The 18619-nt window shown below is 40.6% G+C and overlaps 1 protein-coding gene and 1 pseudogene across 2 annotated transcripts in view; one reads left to right on the top strand and one right to left on the bottom strand.

Annotated features, from left to right (window-relative positions):
• The window catches only part of MBD2 (methyl-CpG binding domain protein 2), a 66864-nt gene that overhangs the window by 4673 nt on the left and 43572 nt on the right, over positions 1-18619 (top strand). For both annotated transcript variants that reach the window (XM_045850000.1, XM_045849999.1), the window contains exon 2: positions 14099-14258. In XM_045850000.1, coding sequence (XP_045705956.1) covers positions 14099-14258 — 160 coding nt within the window. The remainder of the gene's footprint in view (positions 1-14098; positions 14259-18619) is intronic.
• LOC123826304 lies at positions 9999-11392 on the bottom strand (annotated as a pseudogene).

Genomic DNA, 18619 nt, shown 5'->3' with positions numbered 1-18619 from the left:
ATGTTCATTTCCATGGAATCTGAGACTTTGTCACAGACCTGTCTTCTTCCCTCAAGTACAGTGCCGAACACACAGTTGCTAAATAACTGTTTTCCAACTGATATAACAGTTACAGTTTTGTAAAAGAAGTCTTAAATAGCTTCTTAGCCATTGCTTTACGTTACCTGTGTAGTTGTGCTAGGGTGGAATAGATTGAGATATTTTACTAAGTCCAAACATTTTTAAGTTCCTAATTTTTATCATTAATATTATGGTATTGTAAAAGGACAGAAAGCTTTTTTCTTTTTTACTGTTAGAGATAAAGCCTTTTTTAATATTAGAGATTTAGTCTATAGCAAATAAGATGCTCATCAGAGAGATAGTGAAAAAAATAAATAAGATTTTCATAGGGCAGAGACACAGTGAGAAATCAACATTAAAATTTTATTGACTACATAGTATAGGATGTAGTATAGGGTCTTATGCACCTTAATTTTACATGTATTCAGTGTCACAGCTCTCATAATTTTGGCAGTTGTTAGTACTGTTTTGCTAAATGGTTTTTGTGTATTATCTTGTCAGATCCTTATAACCCTATGAAACATAGGTACAGTTATCTCCATTTTACCTCTGGGGAGTTAGGATAGGAAAGTTAAGTAATATGCTTAAGGTTGTACTGCTAGTTAGTGCATAGTTAGAACCCTGATGCAGGTGGTTTAACTCCAGAACTCTTAACCATCCTGTTCTGCAGCCTCCGTAGTCCCTAATGGTATTTTCAAATATTGCAACACCTCGTGCCTAATCCACTTCATAGAGCTTGATGTGCTACTAAAATAATGTAATTATTTACTATTATACTTGCATCTTAAAGTTGACAAAGGGTAAATTTTAAATCCTACTTGGATTTAATATCCAACAGATAGTCTTTCTGACAAAATATAGTCTTCTAGCTCTAATGTTGGAGGGGAAAAAATGAAAAAATTGTTGTAAATTGCCACTAATTAAAGCAGTTTTATTCTGGGTAATAGAAGTGAACATTTTGTTTAGGAATGTTTGCTTCCCTCTCCCCGACCCCTTTTTTCAAATATGTTTAACCCAGGTTGACTCTTGTTATTTCTTAGATATTTAGGTAGGCAACACATTCCCTAAGGAGCAAGCTATAGGTCCTCATTTTAAAAGTGTTTACTGAAAGTAGAAGAAATCAATTGTAACTTGCAGGTTAAATGTAGCTTATTGAGATAAGTTTATATGGTTCCTGCAAAAAGCTCATGTGCTTCTTTCACAGTTGAGATACAGTTGAAATGTACCTTGCCCACCAATTTAAAAAAAGCTCTTCAGTTGGAGAAAGGAAAGAAATGCAATATTTATTAAGCATTTATTGCATAATTGAAAGTTTGAGTTGCTTTTAGTCTTTTTTTTCCCATGATACTACCTGACTGAAGCCTGGATCCCCCCAAAAAAATAGTAAAAAGACGAGGTATGGTGGGAATCGTGCTCTGAAAAGTCTCTGTTGGCAGTACCATTACATCTTTTCGTGATGTGCTGGAGGAGTTTTTGTTAGGGTGCAGCATTGCTGCCTGTCCTACATCTGAGTTCTAGAATCTGACATGCAAAGTCTTCCCTGCCAGAGCACCCACTCACAATACCTGCAGTAGAGGAAATTCATAGCTCGAAAGAAACTGATACACATACATTCTGAACCCAATCTCCAATAGAAATTGATAGATGATATTTTCAAATTGCTTTGAAAATTCCGTTTGTGGGACAGAAAGTCATAATTTGATTTTAATTAATGAAACAGAAAAAGGTAATTTGCAAAGGAAGGGAGATTATATATATATATTATATATATATATTTTTTAAGATTTTATATGGGACTAAAAAATTCATAACCTTTATTCCTGTGTTTGAGATCTTTTCAGACTTGCATGATGAATTAGAAATAAATCATCAACTCTTAATTTCGTGGATTTACTGTTTGTCTAGGAATATTAATACACTTTTCAGATCTTATTCATTGATCTTTTACTGCTGTTTGCCATTTCTACTAAGAAATGGCTAAGCAAGTTGCAAAATGAAATTTTACTTAATTTCATCAGAACTTAAAAAAAAAAACCCAGACAACAAAAAACCTCCCAAAAACTTCCCAAGGAAGGAAAATAAAAGTATGGAATAGAATGAAATTTGAATAATTTCTATGGATCTTTTGATTCCCTAGTCTTATAAATTCAAACCGATTTGTTTGGAAATTTGATTACATAAGCTGTGTGTGGATGTAAATAGTAAATGTAATTTAAAATTAGATTTTAAAATTGAGCACTTAATATTTTTCAGGAACAATTGTCAATGATTTATAAATGTGAGGAATAAAACATCTTTTAATGATTTTTGAATAATGTATCTTGATATATATTTTTTTTTTACTTGTTCTTTTTATACTGGAAGAATCCATAGATTAAAGCAAAGGTGAATGTCCTTAAAATTCTTTTTTAACATGTATGTAATGATATGTGCATTGTTCTCAAAAGGCCTATCTTGGAGGCCCCTAGCCTCTTTAAAAAAAAAAAATACTGTCTTTTTTGGGGGTGTGTTTAGCTATCTGTTTTTTATTATGGAAAATTTCAAACATATGCAAAAGTAGATAGGAAAGTGTAATGACTACACCATGTGCTAATCAACCAGTTTTAACAATTAGCAGCTCCTAGCCAGTCTTGTGTGATCAATATCCATCCTCCCTAATTTTATTTTGAAATAATTCCGAGACACATTTAATTCCTGACTTTTCCACAGCAGTGTCCAGAGCCCTGTTGAACCAAAATAACAGTGTTTCTCCTCGTTCAGAAAGTGAGTGCCTTGAAGCAGTTGTCGAGATAGGTAGAATTCTATATTCATTCATTTTTTAACTTTTTTAGTGGATCATCCTGGCTTAAAACAACAACAACAAAAAACTTAAGATTTTATGATGGGACTAAAAAATGCATAACCTTTTATTCCCATGTTTGAGACCTTTTCAGACTTGCATGATGGATTAGAAATGAATCGTCAGCTCTTAATTTCATGGATTTATTGTTTGTCTGGAATATTAATACACTTTTCAGATCTTGTTTATTGGTCACAGCTATGCCGTAGAGGTAGTAGAACTTGCTACCAGCAATACACTATTTATATGTAATTTTTCTTACATAAGGTCTAGTTTATGGAATGGAAATGATTGGTACAATTTGAGTTATATTAAGGTCTCTTATACTGCTTAAAATTGTGTTGTGATTCCTTAAACATTTATTTTAAAGCAAAAGGGAATGTTGTTACATTTTATTCATAGACAAATTGTAAATAATTTTTTCCCTATGAATACTTTAAAAATAATTCCTTATCCTCTTACCCCCTCCACTCCAACTGCTAAAGAAATTCTTTGATCCTCATATTTACTTGCCTGAACTCTTCATGTTTTTAAAAAGAACATTCCAATTTTAAGGGAAATACTCAGGTTGTGTACTTTAATGTTTATATTTAAATATTATAGGAAATTTCAAACAAATATACAAAAGAAGAGGGAATTATATAAAAAACTACCAGGTACCCAGTTCAACAATCGTCCATCTTATTTGATCCATACCCCAATTCACTACCCCTGATTTAGTCTTCATTATTTTGAAGAGAATTTGACATCGTAGTATTCCATGTGTAAATACCAACCTCGTTATGCTCTTTGTGAAGATATGATTTAAAACTTGTGGAAATTTTATAACCATACAGAACTCAGTATTTCAAACTAGGATATAGAGATGCCCACAGGTGATTCATGGTGATCTGCCTGATACAGTGATTGCCGAATGTTGTTTTTTTTTTTTAATATATTTTATTGATTATGCTATTACAGTTGTCCCATTTCCCCCTTCACTCCCCTCCACCCTGTACACCCTTTCCCACCCACTTCCCCCCCTTTAGTTTATGTCCATGGATCATACTTATAAGTTCTTTAGTTTCTACATTTCTCATATTATTCTTATACTCCCCCTGTCTATTTTCTACCTACAATCTATGCTACTTATTCTCTGTACCTTATCCCCCTTTCCTCCCACTCCCCTGTTGCTAACCCTCCATGTGATCTCCATTTCTGTGGTTCTGTTCCTGTTCTAGTTGTTTGCTTAGTTTGCTTTTGTTTTTGTTTTAGGTGTGGTTGTTAATAATTGTGAGTTTGCTGTCCTTTTACTATACATGTTTTTTTTTTTAAATCTTCTTTTCTTAGATAAGTCCCTTTAACATTTCATAAAATAAGGGCTTGATGATGATGAATTCCTTTAACTTGACCTTATCTGAGAAGCACTTTATCTGCCCTTCTATTCTAAATGAAAGCTTTGCTGGATAGAGTAATCTGGGATATAGGTCCTTGTCTTTCATGACTTGGAATACTTCTTTCCAGCCCCCTTCTTGCCTGTAAGGTCTCTTTTGAGAAATCACCTGACAGTCTGATGGGAACTCCTTTGTAGGTTACTGTGCCCTTATCTCTTGCTGCTTCTAGGATTCTCTCCTTCATTTTTACCTTGGCTAATGTAATTATGATGTGCCTTGGTGTGTTTCTTCTTGGGTTCAACTTCTTTGGGACTCTCTGAGCTTCCTCGACTTCTTGGAAGTCTATTTCCTTTGCCAGATTGGGGAAGTTCTCCTTTATTATTTGTTCAAATACTTTTTCAATCTGTTGCTCTACCTCTTCCCCTTCTGGTACCCCTATAATTTGGATGTTGGAACGTTTAAAGATGTCCTGGAGGTTCCTAAGCTTCTCGTTTTTTTTTGAATTCTTATTTCTCCATTCTTTCCTGTTTGGTTGTTTCTTTCTTCCTTCTGGTCCACTCTATTGTTTTGAGTCACAGTTTCCTTCCCATCACTATTGGCTCCCTGTGCATTTTCCTTCATTTCTTTTATGGTAACCTGCATTTTTTTCATCTAATGTGCGACCAAAATCAACCAATTCTGTGAGCTTCCTGATCACCAGTGTTTTGAACTGTGCATCTGATAGGTTAGCTATTTCTTGGTTGCTCAAAAGGATGAGTTCTGGGGCACTGATTTGTTCTTCTATTTGAGCCATCACCCTCTCTCTCTCTCTCTATCTCTCTCTCTCTCTCTCTCGCTCTCTCTTTTTTTTTGGGGGGGGGGGTCTGGTCGCTCCTGTTACGGTGAGGGGCGGAGCCTTAGGTGTTCACCAGGGCCGGGCACCCCAGTCGCTAGATTGTGACGTTGTATGTGAGGGCAGGGTCGAGAGGGAACAATGGCGGTAGCTCCGTTCTCCGTGGGATCTCAGTCCCTTCTCTGGTATCCTGGGTTGCGCCCTCTGCCCTGCTCCACAATTGCTGCCTCACTGGGTCTGCCAGCTGCCACCTGTGAACTCAGGGTCCACCCACTGCGATCTTGTGCACCCCAGATGTCTTACGTGCTCCCGGTTGCCCTGTGCGCCCAGTTCTCCCTGTTCTCTGCATGCCGCGCCCCGCGCCCGGTTGCTGCTCTCCGCCCCCCACACCGGTCTGGATGAACCAGTCTATTTTAACTTCTTGGCTGTCCGACTTCCATTCAGATAAATTTTCTGTCAGTTCTGGGTGTTATTCTGCCTCTAAATCGTTGTTCTAATCTTGGTTGTGTGTGGAGGTACGGTGCGTCCACTTATGCCTCCATCTTGGCCAGAAGTCCATATGGTTTTCTTATGGCTTACGGAAGAGGTACAAGGTGGATTGGTATTTCTGGTGTCTTTGAGGTTGGGGTGAAGTCATGTATTATGGACCAGGTAAACGACATGGTTTGCAAAGGGCTGAAGAGGGAAACCATTCAGCCTGTTGAAAGTAGAGTGCATAAATAGGGTTGGAGCAAACATCACTGGGTAGGAGGAGTAGAAAGTGGGGTTGAGCGGTTAAGAGGAGGCGAGATTAAAAAGGATCTCAAATGCAGGGTAAGATAGTTGGCTCCCTTTTGCTGAAGAGTTAAAGTCCATTGTGGGCTTTAATCATCTGATCAGTGATTATAGTGATTTTTTTAGGAAGAGCAGCCTGTAGACTTTAGAGTGCAAAGAGACTAGCAAATAGAAAATCAGTTAGCACCCTGGCTAGTGTAGCTCAGTGGATTGAGTGCAGGCTGCGAACCAAAGCATTGCAGGTTCGATTCCCAGTCAGGGCACATGCTTGGGCTGTGGGCCAGGTCCCCAGTGGGGGCCACATGAGAGGCAATCACACATTGATGTTTCTCTCTCTCTCTTTCTCCCTCCTTTCCCCTCTCTAAAAATAAATAAATAAAACCTTAAAAAAAAAAAAGAAAATCAGTTAGCCTATCATGGTGATTTAGACCATGATTAAAAAAAGAATGATACAGGTAACCGCGAAGTAAAGGAAGGATGGATTCAAAGGTGATTATGAAGGTACTGGATTTAATAACTGATCAGAGATGGATGATATAAGTAAGAGTAGATAAAATTTCCAGGAACAAACTAAAGAAGGGCTCAGGATGGTTCATTTCAGGAGAGGTCTGCATTTAAAGATTGGCAGGAAAGGAGTTAAAGAATGGGGAGCAGAGAGCTGACTTTTAGATGGATTTCTCTGCATGTATGTCATGTAGTTTTGAAGCAGTGTTTTATATATAGTCTTTGAATTAATTGGTGTGGCAGTTTTCTTTATTTTTTACAAATATTTTATTTATTCATTTATTTATAGAAAGGGGAAGGGTGGGAAAAAGAGAGGGAAACAAACATCAGTGTGTGGTTGCCTCTCATGCACGCCCCCACTGGGGACCTGGCCTGTAACCCAGGCATGTGCCCTAGACTGGGAGCCCAACCCGCGATCCTTCAGTTTTCAGGTCAGCACTCAATCCACTGAGCCACACCAGCTAGGACCAGTTTTCTGATTATATGCTGTGTACCTTAAAATGATTCTCAGACCTAATTCTTATGTGTATGTGGCAGCTTCCCCACACAAACAGACAAACCTCAGACACCAGCAGCGTGTCTGAGAATTCATCTCAATTCTGACACTGTATTACTTGGAGATGAGTTCCAGAGGTTCAGGGTTCAGTCCCCCAAGACTGCCCTGCACTCACGCTGCCAGTCAGATGCTAGGCTTAAGCCCAGGTTGTTACTCGAACCGGTGACCATCTATAAGTAAGATGTTCCCACAACCTCCTCGGAGTCTGTTAATTTTTTAGCATTGTTCACAGCACTCAGTCAGACCCATTTATTTACGACATCACTGATGTATTACAAAGGATATTACAGGATACAAGTCAACAACCAGATAAAAAGACACGTAGGGCGAGGTCCTGAAGGAAAGCACTTCTGTCCTGGAGCTTGGGGCATGTGGAAGCATTCTGGTTCCCCATTGTGGTTGCTCTCCCAAAAAAAGCTGACAAGCTGTCCTTTTGGGTATTTGTGAAGGCCCATTACATAGTCATGCTTGACTAAGTCTTTGCCCACTGGCAATTATTTCAACCTAGAGCCTCTCCCCCCACCTGTCTGGAAATCAAGGGGGTGGGACTGCAGGTTCACGTCCGTAACCAGGTGGTTGGCTCCTGTTGGCCACCAGGCACTACCCTTGAGTGAGATCCAAAAGTTACCTCCTTAACAAAGCAAGAGACACCATTGTTGCTTTTATCACTTAGGAAATTCAAGGGGTTTGGGAACGGTGAGCCAGGAGTGGATGGGAACGACATGTTCCATATGAGATGACCAAATATGTATTTCTTATAAACTGCATTATTGCAGTGCCTAAGTCCAAAAAGATAGCTTTAATTTCAGATTTTTAGTCCCAGCTAAAATCTGATTTCTGGAGACAATTATTATTTAATGTTAGAGAAGTCTTTTTCTTTCAGTACTTTACTCGTGTAACTGGTAAACTTTAACATTTAAGCAGGTAGGAAAAGACAGAAAGTTGATATTTTCTTACTTTTCCAGTGCTGTAGCTTACAGCATTTTCAGTGTGGAGGTTTTTATTATTCCTCACGAAATACCTATCCTGACGTGTTGGAGAGGGGTTCACCTCTGAGCATGCTCAGTAGCCTTATGGCTACTTGCTGTAAGTGCTGCTTGCCACTCATGGGCCAAGTTCACACTGCTCCACTCCGTTTACTCCCACCCCCCACGATTCATCCTGTTGTAAACATTTCGAAGCTGTATACTTGTGTTTGCTCAGACTTCTGGTCCCCTCATGATGGTTTGACTAAATGTCATGATTTGCCATACCAAAATAACATGAAAAGATCTGTTCTGTCTGTAGAATGCAGTTTCATATGCAAACGACGGGTCTTCATTAGAGTTAATTTTTGTGTCATAGAGTGGCACAGCATGTCATGGCTGTGTAGTTCAGGTAATTATGATTACAGGTGAGTTTACAGAGTGGCAAAATGTGAATACCATTAAATTAAGGTGACCATAATTTAAGTATCACTGGTATCTCAATTAGTTTTGTTTTTTTAAAAGCCGTATGCCAAATAAAATTTTTCCTGATTATTGAAAGCTAGAAACCTCTGAGATAGGTTTGGTTTAAGAAGTGCTTTTAAAAGTTTAATCAAAATGAAAGCAAGCGAAGACGAAGGTGAAATGAGGAAATGTTCTTACGTGCACTGGAAAAATATAACTCATGTTTTTGATTTCCACTTGATTATTGCTTTTCTTCAGGGTACTCAGTGGGTTGAAGCTAGAGGTGAGATCGCAAGTTGGTTCAGGATTGGCATGTATTGGGGGTGGTTAGTAGGGAATGTTTTTTGTGGGTGAAAGTGAAATATTAGTATTTTATTACTGGGATTAGAAGCAGTTACTCTGGACAGAGAAAACTGAAAATGACTAATATTGTTCACTAGTGTACCAGAGTTTTTATTTTTTAAAGCAATTTCCCTTAATGTGCTTTTAGTCATATTAAGTCCTGGTGTGTCTGAGACTGGGACCTACAGCAGCCATCTTAGAATGCAGACACGTGATAATTTTGTCAGGCAGGGTAAGACCAGGGCTTAAATTACTTTTTCTGTTCATCTAGCATTCACTTTCTCGGCCACTTCCGAGGTCATTTTGCTGCTGTGCAGATGGTCTCTATGTGATGGGCAGAAGGCCTGCTGAACTCTTCCCTTGGGGCCTAGTCTTTTCTGTATGATTGCCTTCGTTTGCTGCAGAGAAGGTCCGTGATCTGAAAATGCACTGGGGCAGCCACGCTAACTTGTCTTAAAACACCAAGCACCAGCTGTAGCCGTACGGAGAAGTGAGTGCCGCATACCACTGTTCTGAAGGCCACTGAGTGTGTGGCCAGTACCTATAGCTGTTCAGTTATGTGCCTCGCAGAAGTCCGTCTTTATGACAGGAGGTGGGGGTTTGGTATCAATTATATCTGACTGAGCACTAGTTGGTATTCCACCTTATTTTTTAAAAACTCTTCTGAGGATATGTTCATTGATTTTAGAGAGAGAGAAAGGGAGGGAGGGGGGGGGAAGGGAGCGAGGGGAGAGGGAGAGAGTGAGAGAAGAGAGAAGAAACACCAGTGTGAGAGAGAAACATCAGTTGGTTGCCTTCTGTATGTGCCCCGACCAGGGATTGAATCTGCAACCTAGGCATGTGCCCTGACCAGGAACTGAACCTGCAGCCTTATGGTGTATGGGACCACATGGGAATGATGCTCCAACCAACTGAGCCACCTGGACAGGGTCCATTTTTCTTTTGATGTGCTAATAGTTAAAACTTGATTTCTACCATTTTCCTTCATTGTTCATTTAGTTTATCAGTAGAGTATGTCAGGCCTTTCTTATGATACCACTTCCTATTTGATTTTCAAAATCACTAAACATAGGAAATGGTTTAAGCCATACTAAATTGCTAATCTAGATCATAAACTATGCCATCACTTTTCATGAGTTGTTTCTTTATGCCATTCATAGGATCTGTTGTCACTGCCAGCAGTGAGCAGGGGTCAGGGAGACACAGCCGAGCCCTCCGCACAGGGAGAGGTGGCACTGGGCCACCCAGCACTACTCACTCGAAGTTCACGGTGGGGCAGGCCCTCCTCTCATTGGCAGCAGCTGCACTTCTGAGGTTCAGCCTCTGCCCCCTCTCCACCTTTGCACTCGCAGTCCTGGGCGCATTTCGTGCACTCCTGGGGCAGCAGGAGCAGCAGCTGTTCTTGCAGGAGGTGCCTTCGCATCCCTCGCACTTGAAAGAACCACCAGTCAGAGAGGGGCAGGTCTCAGCTCCCTGTGGAGCAGAGATGCTGCCAGAGAGGGTGAGTTGGCTTCTCCTGGCAACTGGACACTTAAGTATTTCGATTTCCTTAATTTGGGGGAAGGGTAACTAAAATTGATAGATCTCTGATGAGTTTTGTTCTATAGAAGAATGTTTTAGTGAGGCTTAAGTATGTTTTCCTTTGCAGTACATAACTGGCATTTCACCTGTTATGTAAGGAACTTCCTATTGCAGGGTTAATTTGTAAAATGAAGTCAATTGGTTCTTTCAGAAATGACATTCTGGTTGCTTCTAAGCTGCAGCCTAAGAATAATAGTGCTTATCTTTTTGGTAGAAGTTGCTACCCTAATATGTTCATCTTTTGGAACATTAGTCTGTGAAAACAAAGTCCACTCTGGAACTCAGCTTTTTATTGCACTACAGAGGTCTTATTTGAGGGATTGAGAATTTTTATTTTATTTTGTGGAGAGATTTTTTCCCCCCCCCTACTGAGGGACACTAAACATTTTGTCAGAATCTTTTAAACCAGTAACTGGAATATCTAATTATAAGACATATATAGCTATTTTAGCTAAATGAGAATTGATTGTAGTTATATAAGTGACATAGTATAGAGAAATCTTTACCAACTTTTAAAATTAATTTGGATCTCAGTAATATTTTATTTCTTATATAGTATAATAGAATCATGAAAATATTTTCTAGTTCAATTATTTAAATTCCATGCAATGTAACTTTTAACTAAGCAAAGAATTGGCCATTTCAGTGTGTCTGGAAATGAAAACTATATTCTTTACTGTTCAACTGATAAAAGTTTTTGCTTTCAGAAAGTTACTTTGTTTTGTGCTGGCCTATATAAATCATGTTTGAGGGTTTTCAAAAGTGGCATTGTGACTTCTGCTTGTTTGACTCATCAAGAGAATGGCTAGGAATTGTTGTAAAGAAGTAGAATTGCAGGGACAGGAGAATTATTTCTAACTAGGATTGGAGAATCGCAGACAACTTCATAGTAGAGGTGACATTTTAGCTGGGCTTATGACAGGTAGGATTGCTCAGCTCATCCTTCCATCTGGAAAGATACGGCTGGAAGTCAGAGGGATGTGGCATATTTTGGTGACGTTGTTTCCAAGGCTAGTGGGAAAAGAGATTAGAAAAAAAAAATCTCACCGGATTGAAGGGTTTTGATGTGTTACTAAGGAGGTGAAGCTGTTTTGTCAGCATTGAGGAGTCTGGACATTTAGAACTTGGACTGGATGTGTGGCTGAGGGATGGGGGTGCTGAAACATTGGGCTGTGCTCTCTAGCTTGGGGATCGGGTGCTCATGGGCAGTGCTGCTGCAGCAGAGGGCCATGCAAGAAGATCAGGCTTGAGGGTGAGAGTGTGTGGTGGGCAGAGATGATTCAAGTTTGGACAGAATTGAGCGTTACAGGCTATTTTATTTTATGAAACTGAGCATGTATTGAAATCGGGGTTAGAATGGGAGTTGAGGTTTGCTTATACGTAATCTTTTGTCCTTTCCTCTGCTGTGTTTTTGTTGTCTGCTTTGTTCTAGTTTGTTAAATCTGCTTGTTACTGGTTATCTTCATCTCCAGGCTGAATTCTATACTTTGAATTGTGTTTCAGGAATACTTACATCATGTGATTATGGAAAAAGAATGTTGATTTGATCTTCCGTTGTCTTGAAGTCGGTGGTGGCAAAATACCAGAGTTTGACAAAGAGGGGTGTGTTGGTTTGGATTTGACCCAGACAGAAGTTTTGCTGTTCCAGGGCAATATTTTATTGCTTAGTTTTGCAGCTCTTTCCCTTTTGTCTTCCTGTTGAATTATTTTTCTTTTATAGTAGTCAGTTGGTACAAGGTTAAGTTATAAATATAACATGTTGGTTTCTTTGAGAGGTATTCTAGAATTCTCACAGTTCCCTCCTGGTTATGTATCCCCCTGATTTTAACAGTTAGTTTATTCTACACATTTGGCTCAGAAAATTTAGATAAGACTTTGGGGCAATGCCACACAGGAAAAAAAAAAAAAGTAAAACAGACCAGTGTCTGTTTAGATTCTATATAAATCTAGCACTTTTGTAATTTTCCAGCTTTGACGGTATTTTGTACAGGAGGTAAATTCCTGTTGGGATTCTGTGAGTGGTTGCCGAGTGAGTGACCAGAGGGATAATCCGTAGTAACGAGGGCTTCGTGCCCCACTGGTAGGTACACCTCGTGGAGTTGCATTAGATGACACGTGACCTCTCTTTATACTGAAGTTACATTCCTTTAAAACGTCAACATTTCTTTGAAAATGTTACAGAACAGACCAAAGGAGGGGCGTACGATATACTGTTACCAAAAGGACCTCCCTTTTTACCCCAGGGATTCCTCCCCCGTACTAGGTCCGCTTTGCCTGCTGTCAGAGGAAAGATGCCTCTCAATGCCAGAGATTTGTGAAAAGGAAAGGAATTATTTGTTTAAAAGCTATACAGACCTAGAGTAATGACCTAAGGTCTTCATTAAAATACTAAATGGACGGTTTTCTTAGACCCCGCCGAGGAATAAATGCTAATTAGCCACAAAATTAGGCAGAATAGAGCTTTATTTTGGGGGCTTGTGCTCCCCCCGGGCGAAGTTCTCTGATCCAGAGAAGGGGGGTCAGAGAAGTCGCGCGGAGCGGGGAAAAGTGGTGGGGCTTGATTCTGGGTTGGCTCTCTGTGGGAGCTGGGGATCGTCCTTGGTGAACAAAGAGGCCGCCTGTCATTGGTGGTTCCCCTCGCATCCTGGGTTGGCGGCAGCATCTCTTCCGGGTTATAGTTCAGCCGCCGTGACTGATGGTGGTCCAGGCGCCATTCTATCCTGCCCAGCCCGTCCTGACACTGAGGTCCTTTAGGATACCCACAGATGCACACAGTCCTGCCTTCTCTCCTCTGCCTCGTCTGGGGTACCGTATCTCAGGAAAAGAAGTGGAAGTCCGTGGTTCAGGTTCCCGGCACCATCAGCTGTGTCGCTGCCACGATCTCCAGTTAATCCAAAGTCATGTGGCACTTTCTCATGGCCCATCAGCAGGAGTCCTTTCACCCCTTTTCTTCCAGGCAAAGTCTCTCCTGCTGCCTAAACCACGTGGCAGAAGGGAGCACCCCAAAGCCGCAGAGTGCCCACTCTGCCAAAGCTGTGTGGTTCTCTATTCTCCTGCCACAGCTGCATGGTCCTCTCTTTCATCCAAGCTGCATGGTCCCAACAAGATGCCAAAGCCGAGTGGTCCCATCCCCCCTTTCCCCCATGGCTGCCCTGCTTGGATTTTAAATCCCTACGCCAGTCTTCCTCTGGGGGAAGTTGGGGCCCCATTTCTAACTCCTCCTACAATCAGTTACACCTGCCCAAATTCCTGTGTTCTAGCTTTACTGGGCTGCCATAGTATGTCTGGGCAGGCGTGATCTCATGGTGTGGAGCCAATCTTCTCCAAGCTCTCACACAGGCACTGTAACCAGCGGGAGCTGCCTCCCAGTTACTTCATGGGTGGAAGTCACTTCCATTCCCCTGGCTCAAAGCATGGCCACAGCCATTTAACGTATCTATGAAACCTGTTAAAGGTTATAGATATGTTAAATGACCATGCCAGGTTAGTTGCAAAGCTGTTGCTATTCAGCATAGCTCCCAGTGGCCCTGCTCCCTGCGTCCTATCCCCCAGCCTAGCCTTGTGCAGGGGAAGTGAGGACATCCTGTATATTTCTCTAATAGTTCCTGGACACCTTGAGTTCTGGACCCCAGTACAAATCCCTATTTGGGGCCCCCCCTCTTGGCTGCACCTTGTCACAAAAATATAAACACGTAAAACTGTGATGTGTAACGATTGGGACCAGGGAGGACAGCATGAAGAAAAGGTTTATGTAGAGTATAGGGTAAATATTGCTGTCTTGTACAATTTACATTATCTTTCTTCTAGTCCAAGTGGTAAGAAGTTCAGAAGCAAACCTCAGTTGGCAAGGTACCTGGGAAATACTGTTGACCTCAGCAGTTTTGACTTCAGAACTGGAAAGATGATGCCTAGTAAATTACAGAAGAACAAACAGAGACTGCGGAATGATCCTCTCAATCAGAACAAGGTTGGTTGATTTACTTACAACATCTGTATGCTATTTCAAATGCTCCCCAAAAAGTACCTTATGTTTTAAGTATAACACTGGAGTTTGGTTGTCTGAATTCCAGTTTGTTTTTCATTCTTCCCCCTGCTAAGTAAGCATTTTGACTTACAAATCTGATTAATTTTCTGGTAGTCGGCAGTACGTACAGAGGGGAGCCTAAGTAAATTGTGCACCATTGAGAACACCGTTCCAGCATCTGTCTAGGTCAACAGACACCACACTTTTGGCCCATTGGGACTGTTCACAAAAGATTTCTTTGTTGATGTTAATTGTGTCCTTTTTTTTTTTTCTTTAAAATAGTTCCTCTTGCCCAAAAAGAGGCAACATTTTAATGTGGCAAATATTCTTCCCATATAGTTTATAGTTACCTACTCATTTTCAGGATTAGGATTTGAGAAAGGGGAGTTTTTATTTTGACTTGTGACCACGTGGAGGATAATCACTTTCGTGGATAATCTTCTAATCCTAACTAATACTGGGATAGGAGACTTTTCTAGTAGCTGTTATTTTTATTGAGCTGCTTAGTTGATGGCTTATTATAGGAACTCAAACTAGTAGCATTTGAATTATAATACTAACGTAGTTGTATTAATGTACTTGGTATCTTTACAAGGCACCTTTAACATCCCTTCCCCGCCCGCCACCCCCACTCCCACCCCCACGCCCAAGGGCAACTAATCTTACAACCATTTTTCTCAGTTTTCCTATAAATCTCATTGGTGTGTGTGTTGCCAGCACTACTGGCTCACACTGACTCTGCAACAGTGAAGGGAAGAGGAAGGGCTTCTCTTTCTAGGGACACGAATGCTGTAACCCTGCCTGCCACTTGGGAGTGTGGATTCCCTTTCAGAGCCTGGAGGCACTAGAGGGGAAGGGCTTTGGGTCCTGGCAGGAAGAGTGTGATGCTCTCTCTGACTCTGCCCCTGACTAGCTCATGCGGTCCTGGGCAACCTCCTTAACCTCTGCTGGCCTCTGAGTTCTCATTAAGCTCATAAACTCTTTCCCTTGGCATAAATAGGAATTTATATGAAAACGTCTAGTCTAGTATTTGACCCATGTTTGTTCCCTTCCTTTCCCTGTTGCACCTCCTAAAGCACCAAGCTACCTCAGTGAGCAGCATTGCCTGGTGGCCTGCGTGGGAAACTTTCTGCCCCAAGCTGTTCTCCTTATCCTTTCACCTTTCCTGCAGGGTATGGGGTCTCTGCTTCACATTTCTCTTTATTCAGCTTCCTCGTTTGTTTACAGTGGTTGAATTCCCAAAATTGTTATGGAGGTTAGAATGCACTGTTTCCTCAGTAGCATTGGCTACTTTGCATAGGTTTCCATGGGACATTGGCAGGTACCTTGTTTAGAAAGGCAGGGTGGGAAGGGAAGTCTGGGATTGCCTCCGACATGCGTAACAGTGTTACTCTAGGTTGATAGATGTTAAGAAACATATGAGACGGTGACTGGAATTCAGGGAGCTCGTGTTAGCAAAAGTTAGGACCTTGAGTGTGTGTAGTCAGAGCTGTGTGATATCAGCTTGAGAAAACTATTCTAGGTTTATTTTGCTTCTTACATATACAGAGGGAAATTAAGATTTGTTTAAAACTGCCTTTTAAAAATAACCACAGTGCTGGGTGTCTATGGAAGGGACTCACATATTTGTGAAATGATTGGAATGCTTTCAAACTACCCTATTGTTGCCAGACTCACAGTTAAGTTACACTAAGTGTAATGTGAAGATAAACTTCCTGATAGTTATGAGTTCACTAAAAACCGAAACCTAATTCGTCTCTTTAGTTTGTGTGCACCTTTACGCTCTAGCTGCGCTGGACTGCATCATCCTGCACCATGGCATGTGCTTTCAAGATTCTGCTTGCGCATGTGCTGTTTCCTCTGCTTGGAATGCGCTTCCCCCTCCCCTCATCTGGGACTCCTTCTCATCCAAGGCACCGCTCCATTGTCTCCATCCCCAGGAAGCCTGCCCTGCATTCTCCAGGCAGATCCAGTCCCTTCTTCGTAACGCCTCCTTGGTGCTTGTCCGTTGTGTTTGTGGTCGTTCGTCAGCCTCAGTAGACTGTGAGCTCCGCGAGGGCAGGGACCGTGTCTTTGTTGTTGTTGTTGTTTCTGTGTGTACTGCCCAAAGCCCAGAACACGGTAGGTACTTAATAAATGTTTGCTTCGTGTTTGTTTGATTAAATATCCACTTCATTTCAGAAGTTTATAGTGGCCATGGATGTTTATTGAATAAATTAATATACTGTACATTTTTTTTTGGAAATGCTTCTCATTGTCATTGTTTTCTAAAGGTATCTATCTGAATTTGGGGGGGCATAGTCTTATTTTGCATCTGCTTTTATCTTCATTAGGCAGTCAGAAAATGGAATTTTGCATTTTTTAATATAAGTTCTCTTTTAGCGTAACACCGACATAAAATATCTCTGTAAGGTAGGAAATGTATTTGTGAGTAATTAATAATAACTATTATTATTATTGTTTTAATAATCAGTATAGAGAAAGCTGGGAGGCTTGAACTGATAACAGGAATCTGAGGCAGTGTTTTGCTATGTGGTTGTAAACCTGGCTAAAGTACTTTATTAATTGTGTTTTGAGGGTTTTTTTTAACTCTTACCTTCAAAGAATTAGAAATGTAGTTAATAAAATAAACTTTGAAAGAGGCTAAATTGTAGTTTATAATGATGGATTATAAACTGATTTTAATATATCTTCCATATCAAAGGTGAATTTACTGGGTGAACAGTATATTCAGATATGGTTGGAAAGATACTTTCTGAAGATCTTTGCAAAGTGGTCTTAATTGTTTTAGGATGAGTGGGTACAGTGGTATGGGAATTGTCTTCTGGTTAATATTTAGTGAGGCTATTGAAGCACCTGTTCTCTCCCATCTCAGTATTAACCTGGCTTGAAAATCTGTTCCATTCTTGTAGACATTGTACCTTTCTGATTTTCTTGCTGCTGCCATAGTTATTCCAGTCAGAAGCTCCACCTGTCCAGCCGATAAAGCAGAGTTGCGATGTTAAGTAGAGCACTGAAGCTACTCCGTTAGGTTAATGGAGAGAGACTAGAGAAAGGTTTGGAAGTTGTCACCATCAAGTTGATAGTTGAAGTCTGGAGTGGCTTTCTCAGAGCTCACTTGAAGGGGGAAGTTACAGAGCAACAGAGTCCAATAGTCATTTCTTTGCTGATGGGAGTGTGGTGCTCACCAGCCACGTGTGGCTGTTGAATACGTGAAATGTGGCTAGTGTGACTGAATTACTGGATTTTTATTCCTGGTGGCTACCATGTTGGACCGCACAGTTCTAGAGCCTGTCCCTCAGTATGTACACATGATAACAAAACTTATGCTTCCAAAGCTACGTATTAGTTAGGCACTTGTGCAACCTTTTGTTCTTCAAAGAGATGTTTCAAGTTTCAGAGATACGATTCTGAACATTTTAAGATGGAAGTTTCTTAAAATGTAAGTTTCTTTTTAATTGGAGAATACTAGGATTGGATAAAGAACAGTATAGTGATTATCAGTGCAAGATATGTTTAAGGAACTTAAGGAACTTGGTTTTGTTGCTAGAAAATTCTTTTATTTTAATGTTTCAGATGTATAAACATTAAACTCAATTCCTTGTGCTTCTAGCTCTTAACTACATCACCAAAATATTTAAAGCTTAAAATTTAAAGCTTATTTAATATCAAAGCTACAAAACTAATAAAATTCAAGTTCCCCAATATTAATATAACTTATGGTATATTTTACAAGTTCTTACAATATGAATATGGTATGGAGCTAGTTATTTTTTTAGCTTGGCTTGTTAGTGCTATTGGTATCTGGAAAGACTCAGTTCTTTCACCACATTTCTCTCTTTACATAAATTTGATACACTCTGAAATAAAGAGCATCATGTTCTCTTGAAGTAATTACACTGTCGTAACTCATTTGTCATGCATTACCTTGGTTTATGGTCACATGCTGCTGTGAACCTACGCACACCTTGAATTCTGTGTGGCTGTGCCCTCGGTATTCAAGCAGATGATCTAGCGGGTGCTCGTTTTGGTTGTCTTCACCAGCGCACTGAACACAAATGATTGCAGGGAGTCGCTGTGTCATGGGGACAGTGTCTGTGCAGTTTGAGAAACAAGCGGCTACTCCGACGGTGGGGACCAGCTTGGGTGTTGGGTATAGAATGGGTGCTCGTGAGGAATGGGTTGGGGAAAGGGGAGACTGGAGGTAGAGCAGTTTGGGCTGATGCAGTCTAGAAAAACAACGATGGCCTGACTCAGTGCTGTAACGGGAGGTACGGAAAGGTGTGAGACTCAGTTGGGAGAAT

The sequence above is a fragment of the Phyllostomus hastatus genome, unplaced genomic scaffold (assembly GCF_019186645.2).
Source record: "Phyllostomus hastatus isolate PE091 unplaced genomic scaffold, TTU_PhHast_1.1 phas_contig_80, whole genome shotgun sequence".
Taxonomy (NCBI): Eukaryota; Metazoa; Chordata; class Mammalia; order Chiroptera; family Phyllostomidae; genus Phyllostomus; species Phyllostomus hastatus.
Note: the sequence above shows the minus strand (reverse complement) of the source record. Positions and strands in the feature narration are given on the sequence as shown.